This window comes from Gopherus evgoodei, chromosome 9 (assembly GCF_007399415.2).
Source record: "Gopherus evgoodei ecotype Sinaloan lineage chromosome 9, rGopEvg1_v1.p, whole genome shotgun sequence".
NCBI classification, from domain to species: domain Eukaryota; kingdom Metazoa; phylum Chordata; order Testudines; family Testudinidae; genus Gopherus; species Gopherus evgoodei.
This window is the reverse complement of record NC_044330.1, coordinates 36,832,680-36,849,775: the sequence shown is the minus strand read 5'-3', so window position 1 is coordinate 36,849,775 and position 17,096 is coordinate 36,832,680. Positions and strand designations below refer to the sequence as shown.

At 41.4% G+C, this 17,096-nt stretch overlaps 1 protein-coding gene across 2 annotated transcripts in view; it reads left to right on the top strand.

Moving 5' to 3' along the window:
- NYAP2 (neuronal tyrosine-phosphorylated phosphoinositide-3-kinase adaptor 2) overlaps positions 1-17,096 on the top strand; it is a 196,737-nt gene that overhangs the window by 84,529 nt on the left and 95,112 nt on the right. For both annotated transcript variants that reach the window (XM_030576305.1, XM_030576306.1), the window contains exon 3: positions 7,218-7,516. In XM_030576305.1, coding sequence (XP_030432165.1) covers positions 7,218-7,516 — 299 coding nt within the window. The remainder of the gene's footprint in view (positions 1-7,217; positions 7,517-17,096) is intronic.

Here is a 17,096-nt window from a genome sequence, read left to right as displayed (position 1 = left end):
TGTATGAAGCACACGTTACATACTTAGCCACTATATGTCATATCAGTGTCCCACAGGGCATCTCCAGCTCCAAGAACCATCACTTTACTCTGTCTATAACATGAGTGCTTTAGATGATTAAATGTTATCACTGTGAAATTCACCCCTTATCTTAGTTATTGCTGACAAATGTCCAGTTTTATTTTTGTTTTGTTTTTTAACGTTACTTGGGCACATTTTTTTCTATGGCATAGAAGCAGTAGAACCTAACCAGTTCAAACTGAAATTTCCCAAGGGAATAATCCAAATCTGCATTTCCATATATATTAATAAACGGTAACATTTTCAGCAACTCATATAATACACATTTGAAATGAGAGAGAACCTGTTACCAGTACAAAGGAGAGCACAGGCTCTTTCCTGTCAAAAGTAATGGAGTGAGATCATCTACACAATTATTTCTAGTAGCTGGTCTCAATAGTCCTCTATGCAGCAAAGTATATATAAATCTTTCTCAGTTTGCTTTACTGTAGCAGGACATTCTAGCTCCAGCTAGCTCCTACTTACAAGTTGGAGGAGTACAGAAATAAATCCTTTAATTCTCTCTGTAGCTCAAGGCATTGTAATGTTGAAGACTCCAGTCCAAAATGACTTCAGCAAGTTTGTTTGTTTGGGGAGAAGACAAAGGAAAATGACAGATCCAGGTCATTTTGATTTCATTTATACTGGTATAAGTCTGGAGTGACTCTGTTCACTTGGACTGAATTATTCTGGATTTTAGCTTGTGTATCTGAGATCAAGATTTGGCTCACTGGCTCTAGTGAACGGGAGAAAAGTGCCAGACATGCTTCTAAAGAGCTTCCACTGCTGTGCAACTAATAATTGCATCAATAGCATGAGACAGGTATTAACCTTTTGTAACCACATCATGTAACAGGGACCAGGAACAGTAGGCTAATCTTTTACTAGCATTCGTGTCACATCTTTGATACAGGTGGTAGCTTTAGAAGAAGCTGTTCCTTATTTTGTCCTTTGGGGAACTCCAGAGATGAATTTGGCTTGTGTGTCTGCCCTACTAATAAAGGCCATTGTGGTGGTTACTAGTGTACATGTGTAAGAATTAGACACAAAATGAAAAAAATGTCCTTTGGATACTTGCTTGGGACACATCAGGTTTGTTCTGGCTATTTGTGTTCATACTTCTGTCTTGTTATAGGTGCAGACATTGCACACCTCTTGGAGGGGCAGGTATCAGGAAATCTTCAGTAGTTAGTATCATGAAGCAGCAAAGAATCCTGTGGCACCTTATGGACTAACAGACGTTTTGGAGCATGAGCTTTCGTGGGTGAATACCCACTTCGTCAGATGCATGTAGTGGAAAGTTCCAGGGGCAGGTATATATATGCAGGCAAGCTAGAGATAATGAGGCAGTTCAATCAGGAAGGATGAGGCCCTGTTCTAGCAGTAGAGGTGTGAAAACCAAGGAAGGAGAAACTGGTTTTGTAATTGGCAAGCCATTCACAGTCTTTGTTTAATCCTGAGCTGATGGTGTCAAATTTGCAGATGAACTGAAGCTCAGCAGTTTCTCTTTGAAGTCTGGTCCTGAAGTTTTTTTGCTGCAGTATGGCCACCTTAAGGTCTGCTATAGTGTGCCCAGGGAGGTTGAAGTGTTCTCCTACAGGTTTTTGTATATTGCCATTCCTAATATCTGATTTGTGTCCGTTTATCCTTTTCCGTAGCGACTGTCCAGTTTGGCCGATGTACATAGCAGAGGGGCATTGCTGGCATATGATGGTGTATATTACATTGGTGGATGTGCAGGTGAATGAACCGGTGATGGTGTGGCTGATCTGGTTAGGTCCTGTGATGGTGTCGCTGGTGTAGATATGTGGGCAGAGCTGGCATCGAGGTTTGTTGCATGGATTGGTTCCTGAGCTAGAGTAACTATGGTGCAGTGTGCGGTTACTGGTGAGAATATGTTTCAGGTTGGCAGGTTGCCTGTGAGCGAGGACTGGCCTGCCACCCAAGGCCTGTGAAAGTGTGGGATCATTGTCCAGGATGGGTTGTAGATCCCTGATGATGCGTTGGAGAGGTTTTAGCTGGGGACTGTATGTGATGGCCAATGGAGTCCTGTTGGTTTCTTTCTTGGGTTTGTCTTGCAGTAGGAGGCTTCTGGGTACACGTCTGGCTCTGTTGATCTGTTTCCTTATTTCCTCATGCGGGTATTGTACTTTTGAGAATGCTTGGTGGAGATTTTGTAGGTGTTGGTCTCTGTCTGAGGGGTTAGAGCAGATGCGGTTGTACCTCAGTGCTTGGCTGTAGACAATGGATCGTGTGATGTGCCCGGGATGGAAGCTGGAGGCATGAAGGTAGGCATAGCGGTCAATTGGTATAGGGTGGTGGTAATGTGACCATCACTTATTTGCACCATGGTGTCTAGGAAGTGGACCTTCCGTGTAGATTGGTCCAGGTGGGGTGGAAGCTGTTGAAATCATGGTGGAATTTTTCCAGAGACTCCTTTCCATGGGTCCAGATGATGAAGATGTCATCAATGTAGAATAGGTAGAGAAGGGGCGTGAGTGGACAAGAGCTGAGGAAGCGTTGTTCCAGGTCGGCCATAAAAATATTGGCATATTGTGGGGCCATGCGGGTGCCCATAGTGGTGCCACTGATCTGGAGATATATATTGTCATCAAATTTGAAATAGTTGTGTGTGAAGATAAAGGCACAGAGCTCAGCAGCCAGTTGTGCTGTAGCATCATCACGGATACTGTTCCTGACAGCTTGTATCCCATCTGTGTGTGGGATGTTTGTGTAGAGAGCGTCTACATCCATGGTGGCTAGGATGGTGTTTTCTGGAAGGTCACCAATGCATTGTAGTTTCCTCTACAGCCAAGCACTGAGGTACAACCGCATCTGCTCTAACCCCTCAGACAGAGACCAACAGATGCCACAGGATTCTTAGCTGCTTTTACAGATCCAGACTAACACGGCTACCCCTCTGATACTAGTATCATGAAAACTGTTGGAGGGCAAATGTAGTAGATGTGTAAAGTTTACTATTTAACTGGCATGCAATTTATTGTATTGGTGCACTTTGAGCCAACTGAAAGCACCACCATTCCCTGGCAGGTGTGTGGGTAGTTTAATATGTCAATGTAATTTATGGCACTGGCATACTCTTAGCCGTGGGGGTGTGTGCGGGAGTAGTAGTAAGCATCTCTTTCAAGAGCAAGCGCTGATTGCTAGACATTTCAAAGTGACCTCCAAATGCCCACTTCTCTGCCAAATAGGAGACTTTCCATGATTTACTATACAATAGGAGTACCACAGCTTTTAAAGATGGGAAAAAGCCCAAGACAAATCAAAATCTTTTGGAATGTCAGCCTATGATGACTTGTGGATAATTTAGAAATAAATTTGGCATATAACATAAAGATTTGCAATTCTAGAGGAAACAGAATTTTTATTGGGGAGTGTAAGACCATTTAAAGGGATGATAAAATCCACATGCATTTTTCCTGGTCCTACATTTTCTTAGACAAAGGGGAAAACCACCACCACAATGAAAGTTGTGTACATGAATTTCTAAGGACAGAATTTGACCTATGGTATACAATCTAAACATCTCTATATGGAAGTGAAATCATTGCTTTTGATTAATGTATTCTATTCACAGCATTGTATACATACAAATGTGCCTATATATATATGTAAATACAGTAGAATTGGAGGGGAGGGATAGCTCAGCGGTTTGAGCATTGGCCTGCTATACCCACGGTTGTGAGTTTAACCCTTGAGGGGGCCACTTAGGGAGCTGGGGCAAAAATCAGTACTTGATCCTGCTAGTGAAGGCAGAGGGCTGGACTCAATGACCTTTCAAGATCCCTTCCAGTTCTAGGAGATTGGTATATCTCCAGTTGTTATTATTATTATTTAAAGGATTAAAGTGGATCTCTTACCTGCTTCCTTCAATATGTTTAAATGGTAATCCTCTTTAAATGATGTGACAGGCATTTTTTGTTGTGGAGAATCAGCAGATTATAATATCAGAACAATTTATGGAAAGATTAGCAGAGACATAGTTGATCGTTTAAATCAGCCACTGCTTGGTTGATTGGTTGGTAGTTTTTAATTATTAATCTTCAAATTGTGGAAGAAAACAAGTTCTACCTTTGATTTTTTTTTTTTTTGCTTGAAAATCCCTCTGGTATCGATGCCTATTATGATTCAATCATAAGTTGGTTGTAAACATGTACTAGTTTATATATAATTGCACCACTGCCTCTAATGGATAGAATGTGTCAGACACGTTCAATATCTAGCCTTTTGTAGTAGACTTGCTTTCTACTGTCTGGAAGTTAGAAAAGAGAACATACATGGAAATAGGATTGTGAACCAATAGAGAGTCTCCCTGGGGTCATGTGATGGAGAACTGCTTTTGGAGCATATAATCATGAATGTGCTATTATCTCATCTGGTACACAGTGAGTATTTGATATAAGCTGTAGCTTATCATCTCAAGAAGTATGTAATTAAACCAAAAAAGATGGGTTCTTATGATTCCCCAGAGATCAAAGGGAGGGAGGGCAGCATAATGTGATCCACGGGGCTTGCTCTTGCTCAAGTGAGCTGTAGAAAAATGTCCTTAGCTTTCGGAAACAGAGGTGTATTTATTGCCAGATCCCTTACTCAGTATTACCCTAGTGAAGGGTCACTTCAAACAGGGTATTAAAATGGGAGCAAGTTAAACATTTTACCCATTGACAATAAGTATTGAGTGGAAGTTGTATGTATTGTGACAAAAACCATGAGGTTCTGGTGTCCATAACTGAGTATGTATGTAACTAGCTGTCTGAAAGGTTTGGATAGCTGTCACAGATATAATCCCCATTCATTTTACTGTGTTGAGGAAGGTTTTTTAACTGAAACACACTCTGTTTGCATTCCAGAAATATAAGCATCAATAAGCACAGCATTCCAGAACTGATAAGTACCGCAGGAACAATACTGTGTGCAGAACTGTCATCCCCAATACATTTTGGTACCTGTCTCTGTACATTCAGATCCAAGTCAGCTGAGATTCCCTTCATGATTTACTTAAATTGTTCCAGGCTATTTTGTCTCTTGAGAATCTGAACTGCATTCCCATTATCCACTCATGTTCCACACTTGCACCTCACTACCTTGTTGCTGCTCACATTGCAGATTCATGTGGATTTACATTTCTTTTTATTCCAAAGGGTTGATTAGACCCCATGATTTTTATTTCCTGAGATGTGTGTATGTCTACAGTCATCGATGAGTACCTGGAAGTACAGATCAATCCATAGTGCTACATTTCTAAACTAATACTCTTTTTCGCAAGACCAATTTTCTCTCTTCTTCCAAAAGATTCAGTTTTAACTTTTGATGTTTGGGATTTGTTCTGTGGGCAGGTACTTGTCACACTGCTATAAAATCTGAGCTGAGTCTAAGTACTACTTTTAAAGTTTCAAGCATACAATATATCAAAGACTAGATATAGACAGACTGATAAAATGCACTAATTATATCTAGCCAGATGTTGTTCTCACTACATACAAAATTTAGAAGTAAACTGCTTGTTACCCTACAATAACATGGGATGAGCATTTTTTTAATGTTTTATTATTTTATTGTTGTTTATTATTTGTACTATGGTAGCACCTGGGGAGCCCTGGACACAGGTCAGGACCCCACTGTGCTTGGAGGTGTACAAACCCAGAACAAAAAGATGATCCCTGGTTCAAAGAGCTTACCATTTTGTAGAGTCTTCAGCTTTTCACGTGGGATCAGTAATAGAAAGTGCTTGGGATATGGCAGTAAATATAGATTTTACATTGTAACTGGATTTTTGACTTGAAAATGATTTCGGTGAACATCCCTATGAAATTTTATAAACCAGAGATAAGAAAAAAGCCATGCAGGAAATCATTTAAAAAGAAAAGTCAGAGTGGGAAACAGAAAAATATATTTCAAATAAAAAAGTCAAATTAACAACTTAAAGTAGTGTTATCTTAGGGGGTTTCAACTGTTTAATAAAAATATAAAAGCAGTGTTTGTAGAATTGCAGTAGCTATTTCATAGTTAAAACTGAAGCTGATTTCCGATTATTTCTGATTTTTAAACCTCGCCCTCTAACTACTACAGAGAGAGAAAGAGAGATTCTTCCTGAACATTTGCCTACTGCACCTCATCCCGGAGGTGGCTATTACCTGAAAAGTTTGGTAAAAATCAGAAGAGAAGTTTTAATGCTGTGATAATTTGAAAATTTTACCCCACATTCACTTCTGAAGACTTTTCTGTGTTAGCTTATAATAGCTACAGAATGGTTTTGCCTGGTTTGATTTTTAGCCTTGCTGAAGAAAAAAAATGTACATATTGCTGAAGAGCTAGACAGGAAATTAAAAAGTTTTAAACAGCTTGTGATATTCCACACTGCTGTAGGATATATGGGTTCATTAAAGCAGGAATAAAGTAAAGCCAGTGGGTAAGTAGGTCCCTGAGGGAAAAGACGATCTGGCTCAAATCAGCCATGACACACCAACAAGTCTGGAACACAAGAAGGAATTGTGGCAGTGAAGGAACTGTATACTATCTAAAAGAGGTTTTGCAAGTTAACAACATGGGCTTTCTCCATCTTTTCACTGACAGTTTAGGCCCATTTCTCTTAGAACTGGTCCGTATTTTTGGAATGTCAGAAAAAAATCATGTTTCAAAATTTTGAAAAATAAATAAGAAGTATTGACATTTTTGGCAACAGTTCCTTCTCATGCACCCAATGGACTCTTTACAGAGCTAGTTAAAATGTGTCAACTTAAAAAAGGAGGAAAAAATTAAAATTCTTAATGTTTATCCCTTTTCGTTGACCATCTCAAATCTCCTTTAATTCCTAAGGCCAGATCCATATCTCAGTTATATTATTTTAGATTTGGACAAACTGTGGATTTACACCATTGTAACTGACCTCACAATCGGATTTTATTTTCATTGTCCCTGATTAAGTTAGCTAAGTGCACAGATTTAAAAAAAAAAGACTAAAAAATATCCACACATCCCCATACCATTGAAATTTATATCACTGAAACTTTTTTTTATATAAAAGCTTTTATGATGATGTTGATTATTAAATATTAATGTCCAGAGGCCCCATTTTTAGGTGCTGTTCAAATGCAGGTAGATCCCTTACCTGTATCTGTATGTCTTTTCTCTTACAGCATAGGTGGAGAAGTCGCGAGAGGAAATGAAGGAAGCTATGTGGGCAAACATTTCCGCATGGGATTTATGACAATGCCTGCTCCTCAGGACAGACTGCCGCATCCTTGCTCTAGTGGCTTTACCGTGAGATCTCAGTCTCTTCATTCGGTTGGGGGTACCGATGATGAAAGCAGTAGCTGCTCTCGTAAACAGCCTCCACCAAAACCTAAACGAGATCCCAACACCAAACTGAGCACCTCATCTGAAACGGTCAACTCTGGAACAAGTAAGAGTGGGAAACTACCAGACAAGACTGAAGGTAAGCAATACAATTATTTGAAACATGGTGTTAGAGAGAGCCAATGTTAAGGTCAACCTATTTATAATGTTTTCCTGAAACACTGCAAACATGTTACCTGTAGTTTATGTAACCATGCCAGTACTGTTTTCCTAGACAAAGTTACATTACAAGAGTACTTACAAAAGTAAAGTCTCTCTCTCAGAGCTATAGCAGTAAAATATTGCCAAAGGTAAAAATAGTTGCAGAGGTGGTATATATTGCCCAGAGGCAATATTGGCTTTTGTAAGAAATGCTACAACAACCATTATTAGATGAATCAACCTAGAAGGATTCTTGCCTTTCTCCTGATCTTCCCAGTTAAGTGCAAAACGTGTGCCCTCTCTTTCCACCCCAACCCCTCAGCAGTAACAGTGAAAAGGAGGCAGGGTACGAGATCCTTCCTTCTCCACAACAAACTGTTTAGGAGGCGACAACTTATTAGGATCTTTCCTTCCTCCCCTCCATGCTAGAATTCTTTACTGGAGCAGGAGGACTAGCTGTGGTCCCTACTGGGAGACATCAAGCTAGTTCTGCTTCCTAGTCTGATATGTAAATGGGAGTCCTTAGGGTCAGAATGACTCAGATTATTTTTGATCAGTGCTGGCCTACTCTCATTCCCCACATTAAATATCAGTTATGACACTTGATGTGGTGTATTGCTCACCAGGTGTGTGTCCATGGGTGCTGGGTTGTGGTCAGAAATACTTGTTAGCTTTGTTCATGCTATAACCCTTCTTTAACCAATCAGATTTTAAAAAGGCAATAAAAAATCTCAAAACTTCTATCTCAACTGGCTATTTATAGACAGAGATTAAACTAGATCATAGTTTTATATCTCATATATGTTGGTAGGTAAAACAATCTGAAAATGAAATTTATCATGCTTATTTCATTGTGTCACTCTGCCCACAGATCCAGATCCAACTTCTAACGCTCCAAACCCAAGCTTTAAACTGCTGCCATTTAAAAAACTAAGCTGTTTGTCATAATTTTCCTTCATTTCCTCCAGAATTTATCCCCACAATATTTCACTGGCTCAAGGCCCAAAAGAGACAATAGTAAGCCTTGTATCACTGACAGGTCTGATATCAAGTGACCTTTTGGCTGTCTGCTTTGGATTGGGGAGATTCAACTATGGAAAATTACAAAACAAAGCTGTTTTCTGTAAACAAATACAGGATGTTTTGCAAAGATGTTTGCACAAAAATGGTGCGGGTATACTTTAATGGCAACTCGTGATAATTCTAACTCTGGTGTCTATAATCTGGCCCACTGGCTAATTTGGAAGAAAATTAATTTAACTTCCCAGGCAAGAGAGATTTGTCAACATCATCTTTAATATAATGCATGTTTTCTTTTTCTTCTATTCTATAATGATCCATTTTGGAAAAAAATGTTAGGGCTTCTGTCTTGTGACCCACTTTCTCTTCCTCTTCCTGATGCTGGTAAAGTCAAAATATTGAATCTGTCACATCACAATAATTCCATAGCAATAGATGTTTTAAATATGACTCTGACAGTAGATAGGAGAAACTTGACTGGGGGTTAGCAAGCCCTTCCTTGTTTAAAACATAAGAATAGCATAAGAAACAGAAAGGTAGTGGCTCCTTAAATTGTTTTTGGTGTAAGAATTCTTGTTTCCAAATTTGCTATAGTGTGAAAACCTTTTTAACTTGTGCTGACACACATTAGCCCAACTTCATTATGCAGCAATGTGATAATGCTCCAGTGTGTGTTTTATCACAGCATATTCAGGTTGCCTGTGATTTAAGGAGCAATTTCTAAGACAGGGAAATGCCCTGTGACCTCTCTTTAATTTGAACAATATGTTTCTATATCTCTGTGTACACTATCAGGCTATATTATTCTTTCTTCTCTCTGCCCCTCTCCTTCCCCTTACTAATTAAAGGGCCTTCATCAGGTGACATTTGTTCCATATTTTTGGATTTATATACCTGAGCCTTTACAGAATCTAAGGCTGTCTTTCCATGGAGATTTAAACTTCCAATAGAAACAGTTGTTTTGCAACCCATATCATGTCATTGCCCTAGTGCTTGGCAACCTGAAAGAGATATTTTAGAAAGTAAGCTCCTTCCGGGTGGGGACATTATCGTGCTCTTTGTCTTGTATAGCACATAACAAATATAAAGAGGAGTGAAACTGACTGACATATTTTCACCGCCCAGACTTAAAGAAATACAGAAGGGAACAGAACAAAATAAGGAGTGACTGTGTAAGCTCTTAGGGACAGGAACCCTCTCTTTTTTCTGTGTTTGTCCATGGCTGTGGGTCCTTGGCACTGCTGCAATATAAATAATTAAATAATAAAAACCAGTAAAAAGAAAATTAGATTTTAAAAGTTGATTTTGTTTTAATCCTTTAAAGTGTGGTTAGTAAAAAGGGTGAGGAATGCACAGGAGACATTTTTGTTTTCCTCAGAAGCTGTGATTTTCAAAAATGCTGAGCTTCGGTCTAACTCTGTCCCTGCTGAAGTCAAGGGTTGTTTTACCATTGACCTTAATGGATGCAGAGTCAAATCACTCTTGAAAATCCTCACTTATGGTATGTGTGTGTGTGTGAGAGAGAGAGAAAGAGAGTGTGTTACCTGAATGTGAGGCATTTACCCCACTGCTCTGTAATTCTGTCTGATAAAAGCATTTCTTCCTCTCAGTAACCTCTACAAGTAGTCAACTTGTGGAGGATATTTAGCTTTGGAGAAAGGCAATTACTAATACTATAACTGAAGTTGTTCAAAAGGCAGTGCCTCTCATAAATTCCCAGTTACCTACCCACCCAAGCTGCTAACCACCTGCAGTGAGCTTGAACTGTTGCCACATGAGCTAACCAGAAGTTGGACTGAAATGGATTTAGAGCTTTCAGTAGCTTTATGCAGTTCTCAATTCCTTTTGTTTCCTACATTGTCTAATAATTTGTTTAAAGAATGATGTTTCCTGGCTTATAACCAGCTTTTTCCCTCCTAGCTGTGTGCCTGTTAATGGAAGAAATATGTCAGAAGATCCTCATTATGCAATACAGTTTTTCCCATTCGCTGGCTGTTGCTTCATATTTCAAGGGCAGTGTTTTTCCTTGACAACTCCTTGTGTGACCCTATAGAGTCTTGTTGTATGGATATGAATCAGGGCAGCATTTGGCCCTCAATAAGTATTCACCCCAAATACATAAGTAGCTTTTTCTGATATTATTTTGCCAGGATCCTCACTCTGCTACTAAGCTGAACTACCCTTAAACTACTTATAGCTAAATTATAGCTCTTCCCAAGCAACAGCTGTGCTGTGGGGTTGCGAAGGTGTAGTACCTAAGTAGGACCTGCTCTACACTACGCGTTTAAACCGATTTTAGCAGCGTTAAACCGATTTAATGCTGTACCCGTCCACACTACGAGACCCTTTATATCAATATAAAGCGCTCTTTAGATCGGTTTCTGTACTCCTCCCCGACGAGAGGAGTAGCGCTAAAATCGGTATTACCATATTGGATTAGGGTTAGTGTGGCCGCAAATCGACGGTATTGGCCTCTGGGCGGTATACCACAGTGCACCACTGTGACCGCTCTGGACAGCAATCTGAACTCGGATGCAGTGGCTCGGTAAACAGGAAAAGCCCCGCGAAATTTTGAATTTTATTTCCCGTTTGCCCAGCGTGGAGCTCTGATCAGCACGGGTGGCAATGCAGTCCCAAATCCAAAAAGAGCTCCATCATGGACCATACGGGAGATACTGGATCTGATTGCTGTATGGGGAAACAAATCTGTTCTATCAAAGCTCTGTTACAGAAAACGAAGTGCCAAAGCGTTTGAAAAAAAAATCTACAGGCTACACAGTGCTGCGTGACAAGCGTAATGAGAAGCCAGAGACTCAAATGGATGCTCATGGAGGGAGGGAGGGGGTACTGAAGACTCCAGCTATCCAACAGTCCCCAGCAGTCTCCGAAAAGTATTTGCGTTCTTGGCTGAGCTCCCAATGCCTGTAGGCTCAAACACATTGTCTGGCGTGGTTCAGGGAATAGCTCGTCAATTTACTCACCCATCCCCACGTGAAAGAAAAGGGAAAGAAATAGTTTCTTGACTTCTTTCAATGTCACCCTATGTCTAGACGCGATGCTGCAGCAGTGAAGAGCAGTATCCACTCCTCTTCCCTGCCCAGTGGCAGACGGTGCAGTAGGACTGGTAGCCGTCCTTGTTATCAACCCGTGAATGCTCCTGGCTGGCTTTAGGTGAGGCTGGCTGGGGGCGGCTGGGTGAAAATAAGAATGATTCTTGGTCATTCCCAGTACATGGTACAGAATGGCTGGTAACTGTTCTCATAATAGCAACTGGGGGCTGAGCTCCATCAGCCCCCTCCCTTTCCTGTGTAAAGAAAAGATTCTGTCCTGCCTGGACTGTCATAGCAGCGGCATGCTAGGCTTCTCTCCCCCGCACTGCTTAATGTCTGCCTGGACTGTCATAGCACTGGGAGGCTGCCTCCCCTCATTTTATCTCACTAACAAGTCACTGTTTCTTATTCCTGCATTCTTTATAACTTCATGACACAAATGTGGGGGACACTGCCACGGTAGCCCAGGAAGGTTGGGGGAGGAGGAAAGCAACGGGTGGGGTTGTTGCAGGGGCACCCCCCGTGAATGGCATGTAGCTCATCATTTCTGCAGGATCTGACACAGTGCAGCTGTGCTCTCTGATACACTGATTGTCTAGTACACTTGCCCCATATTCTAGACAGGACTGACTCTATTTTTAGAAACCATAAAGGAGGGATTGACTCGGGGAGTCATTCCCAGTTTTGCCTTTGCATCCCCGGCCACTCTCAGCCAGGGGCACCCATGATAGCAGCAGACAGTACAGGACAGATAACTGTCATCTTATTGCCGATTTACACCACCAGCAGACAGTACAGAGCAACTGATAACCGTCTCTGCTATCATGCAAAAGCAAATGAATGCTGCTGTGTAACGCTGGAGTATCGCCTCTGTCCGCGGCATCCAGTACACATATGGTGACTGTAAAAAAATAAAGCTGAATGGGCTCCATGGTTGCCATGCTATGGCGTCTGCCAGGGCAATCCAGGGAAAAAGAGTGCGAAATGATTGTCTGCCGTTGCTTTCCCGGAGGAAGGAATGACTGATGACATTTAACCAGAACCACTCGCGACAATGATTTTTGCCCCATCAGCCACTGGGCTCTCAACTCAGAATTCTAAGGGGCGGGGGAGACTGCGGGAACTATGGGATAGCTACAGAATAGCTACCCACAGTGCAACACTCTGGAAATCAACGCTAGCCTCGGACCATGGGCGCACACCGCCGAATTAATGTGCTTAGTGTGGCCGCGTGCACTCGACTTTATACAATCTGTTTTATAAAACCGGTTTATGTAAAATCGGAATAATCCTGTAGTATAGACGTACCCTAGGAGTGACTGCAGACAAAGGAAATTTTCCAGATGGCAGTTAAGTGCCCAACTCCTGCTGAAAATTAATGGGAGTTGATTCCCTAACTAACATCTCTGCAATTGAAAATCTTCCCCTAAATAGGGCAGAGGAAGACACAGTGCCTTCAGTGGTGCTAGAAAAATGCAGTCATCGCTTTAAAAAATAAAAACAAAATGCAGTATGCATTTCCCCCTAGCTCCAGCCTTCAGGCCAGAAAGCCACATTACCCTTTCATTCAGGGATTGCAATCAGCAGGATCAAGTCCTGCCTGATTTTGCTGATGGGGACAAGGAACATCTCCCTGTAACTATGGGTGTACTTGCCCATGCAGAAGATAGCCCCAGTTTGGCCCTTGAGCTGCAACAGTTGCTTGTTCCCAGTTGCCTGGATTCTAACAGAAACTAACAGCAAAGAGCTCAGTCTAGCCACTCTGTTAGCGCTAAGATATGCTGTTACTAATGGTTGTCTCCTTTGCTTATTTTTAGCTGAGGTTCACATTGCAGGTTTGGATCTGCAGTTTCAATAACCATGTTTCTGCTGCAACCCCCCTTTCCTATGGCAGACTCCCACAGCTGAATTATTTTTCTCAGCATTTCACACCACCTTCTATCTGCTTTGGTATATGTTTTGGTTCCTCCGATCAGAAAAAAGTGGAACAAAAGCAGAGGTTCCAATGAAGCTGTAATAGCTTTCTGCCAAGAACAATGAGCACAATGTGATTTTTCTGAGGAATTTGTAAACAAGTTTTGAATCCACACAGGAGTATCTTCTACCACTCGAGGCACATATGCATACTCATTGACGTTAATGGAAGTTACAAGCACTGAACAGAGAATAGATCATGCACCATTAAAAGACAGGACCATCTAGTTACCAGGTTGGGAATTATTCCGTGCTGGGGAACTGATTGTTAGTACTGTAAGCTATGACATATGAGCCTGCACTAGGCTTTGTGTGCTTAATGGCTTTTTTTAATTTGATGAAGTCAGTTTGTACATAATACATTTCACATTTCTATTTTGCGTGTGGACATTGATCGTTCACTTGGGGTGACATTCCACATGCAAAAAGAGCACAAGATGAGAAATACAGCCTGCCTTCAGTATCTATAAATGTATTTATTACACTTAAATTACATTATGTTTAACCTAGTGTATAGGTACACACAGCTGATACCTTTTCATTGTGTTGTTTGCACCTCAGGGAGACATAATAATGGGCCTTCTCATGGTATTTCTACTAGCCATGAGCTGAAGTTCTGTGAGAAGACCAGATCTTGGATGAGTTTAGTCTACTGGATGTCTCCCTAAAGCATTAAAAGTCACTGGAAAAACAAAGCTTGGGTTTCCATTGCCTCATTGCTAGAGCTGACCTGAAAATGTTGAATGCAATGGCACTACTTGAGTAAGGGTTTGTGGGATCAGGTCCAAATATTAAATCCCACACACATCCTTAGAGCTTATCCATTGTAATACCTATGTCCTGTAAAACTCATGTGGAGCTACAGGAAAGAGAACAGAACACAACTGAACTCATTATTCCATAGAAAATAAATTAGATTTCTATCCTCGTACCTTTTCCCTTACCTTCTTGTTCATTTAGGCTCTAATTTTACTCCCATTAAAGCTAATGGCAAAACTCTCATTGAATTGAATGGAGCAGGAACTTTAAAAGCATTTCCTTCCTGAGGAGTTGTTCAGGCAAATTGCTGAGCACCCTCAACTCACATTGACTTCAGTGGAAGTTGAGGAAGCTCAGCCAAAATGAGCCCTAAGAGATTTTTTTGCCTAGTTCCTAGTAAACCTATTAACCATTCTCCAGTTTGTCACTACTTTGTATCCAATCACTGTTTGAATATAATCCTCTTGCTTGGTACACAAAGTTGCCACTTCCATATCATCCACATAGATTAATGCTGGGTGACATCAAGTAACATATGCCTGACATGCTGCAACCGTGTTTGTCACTTCATGCTTTTCAGTTTATAAGCATGCTGTAAATACAGCAAACAGTGCTATGTTAGGATAACATGCACACTATGGTCAGCTAAACAGAACACATCCTCCTCTCCACGAGGTCACAATGGGCCAGAATGGGAATTTAAAAAATGCAGGGGCAAAACCAAAAATAATTGGTGTTTGGTTTACTGATTCTTCTCCTTATGTCCTCAAACTGCTTCCAACCATGTCTGTGCACATGTGATTGCCTGATCATTGCACTCTGCCAGATCACTGGAAGAGCATTCACGCTCAAGCAACTGTTATTGCAGGAGATGCTTCGAGTTTCTGCTGCAGTCACAGATCCTGGGGCCAGTGATGTAGCCACACTTGATCAGTGCATCTCTAGATGAGCTAGCTCCACTATGGCATTGATTAGGGGCATGTAATCCAGGGCTGATCTGCACCAGGTAGGTGCTCGACTGATGGGAGCTGGAGCAAAGGGGCTCACAAGGTCATTCTCCACTTTTGTTTGCCATAACTGAACACTTGTCTGTTTGGGTGACAATGTTAGGGTTTTAACAATGGCAAGACAGCTTTGTTGTGACTTCAGTTGACTTGGAGCCAGGGTCATATAGTGGATATCTTAGATCTGCACATTAGCTTTGTGTGCTCAACTCTACTGTAACTTCCTGGAGTAACTCCGGAGGAGCAATACCTCTGAGGATGTAGAGGCTGTTGATGTGAATAGGCTTTCGGCTTCCTGTAATATAGCAGCAGGCAGTATTATATGCAGGGTCTAGCTTCTTTGCATGAGGCGATTGTGTCCATGCTGCATGAGTGTGTTCACCAAAGGAGTAGCAATGTGCCAGTTGATCGCACAGTGGACAGGTCTGCACCCCACTTTGGTGCGCTTGCTGAGAATATTGTTTTGTATGCTAACTTTGGCTTTCGTTTTCTCGATATGGGTTCTAAAGGACAGTGTGTGTTCGAGAGTAACACCAAGGTATATAGGATTTATGGAATGAGTAAGTTTCGTTCCAAGCCATCTGATGTTGAGTTCACATTTGGCCTCTTGGTTTTTGAGATGGAATGCACTGATGGGTTGCTGCAGGGTACTTATATAAGGTGTTAAGTACATTCACCTACTCGCTACTATGCCACATTCCTTGTGTAGATAAATAAACCATCTTGTGCCAGAGCAGCTTGGCTGGTCATTTATGTAGAAGTTGAATAATGCAGGTGTTGCAACACTACTTTGTGGGAGGCCATTCTTCTGTTGTCACCAGTGGCTCCATTTGCCACAAAAGTTCACAAAGAATCTCCATCATTGTCTGTATTAGCTTCATGCGGTGATGGTTCTTCATTATCGTTCGTACCTTGGCAATTGTAATGGTCACTGCTTTGAACTACAGGCATCTCAGCTGGAATACACAAGTTCAGAGTCACATTCTGTGGAGTTACACTGGTTTCAGTGGGCTTGCACAGGATTGTAAGAGTGGCCAAAATGTGGATGACAGTACATTTGACCTCTTTGTTGTCAACAAAAGAACTAAAGATCCTAATTTTGTGTCCACTCCTTGATGCAATGTTATAATTCTTGACACAGCTTTATTTTTAACACCTTTCGGAGATGATCAAGAATAACATTTTTTCAGTAAATATTACTGAACTGGTTAGCATGTAAATTACACTTGTGTAATTCCAGCTTTTCAGAGGGTTAATAGAAAAATAAAAACAAACCTGTATGCACCTAACACTAGGCTTAAGTGTGCCACTAATGTATGGCTCTGTGTTCAGGGAGTGTGTGGGAGGGAGAGGGGGGAGACTTGGTGGAGCTCAGAGAGGAATTCTGTTATGTAGAATGCCTCCAGCTCTCCAAAGGGTACAGGTGGAACACCAGGTTCAGCTGACACTCCACACCAGTACCAAGCCAGTGCGACACCAGTACCAAGCCAGTGCCACTTTGTGTGCTAGTGCAGAGTGGGGAGCAATACCATTCCCCAGACTTATTCCCTCTCCCCCCCAAAACACACACACACACAGACACACCAAGGGAGTAGAGAGGGAACAGTCCCTGTGCTTCTTTGGTTATGGCTATACTAGGCATGATATCCCTGCTCATGTGCACATACTTGCACTTGCATACTCATTGAGCCAGCATGAGCATAAATAGCCA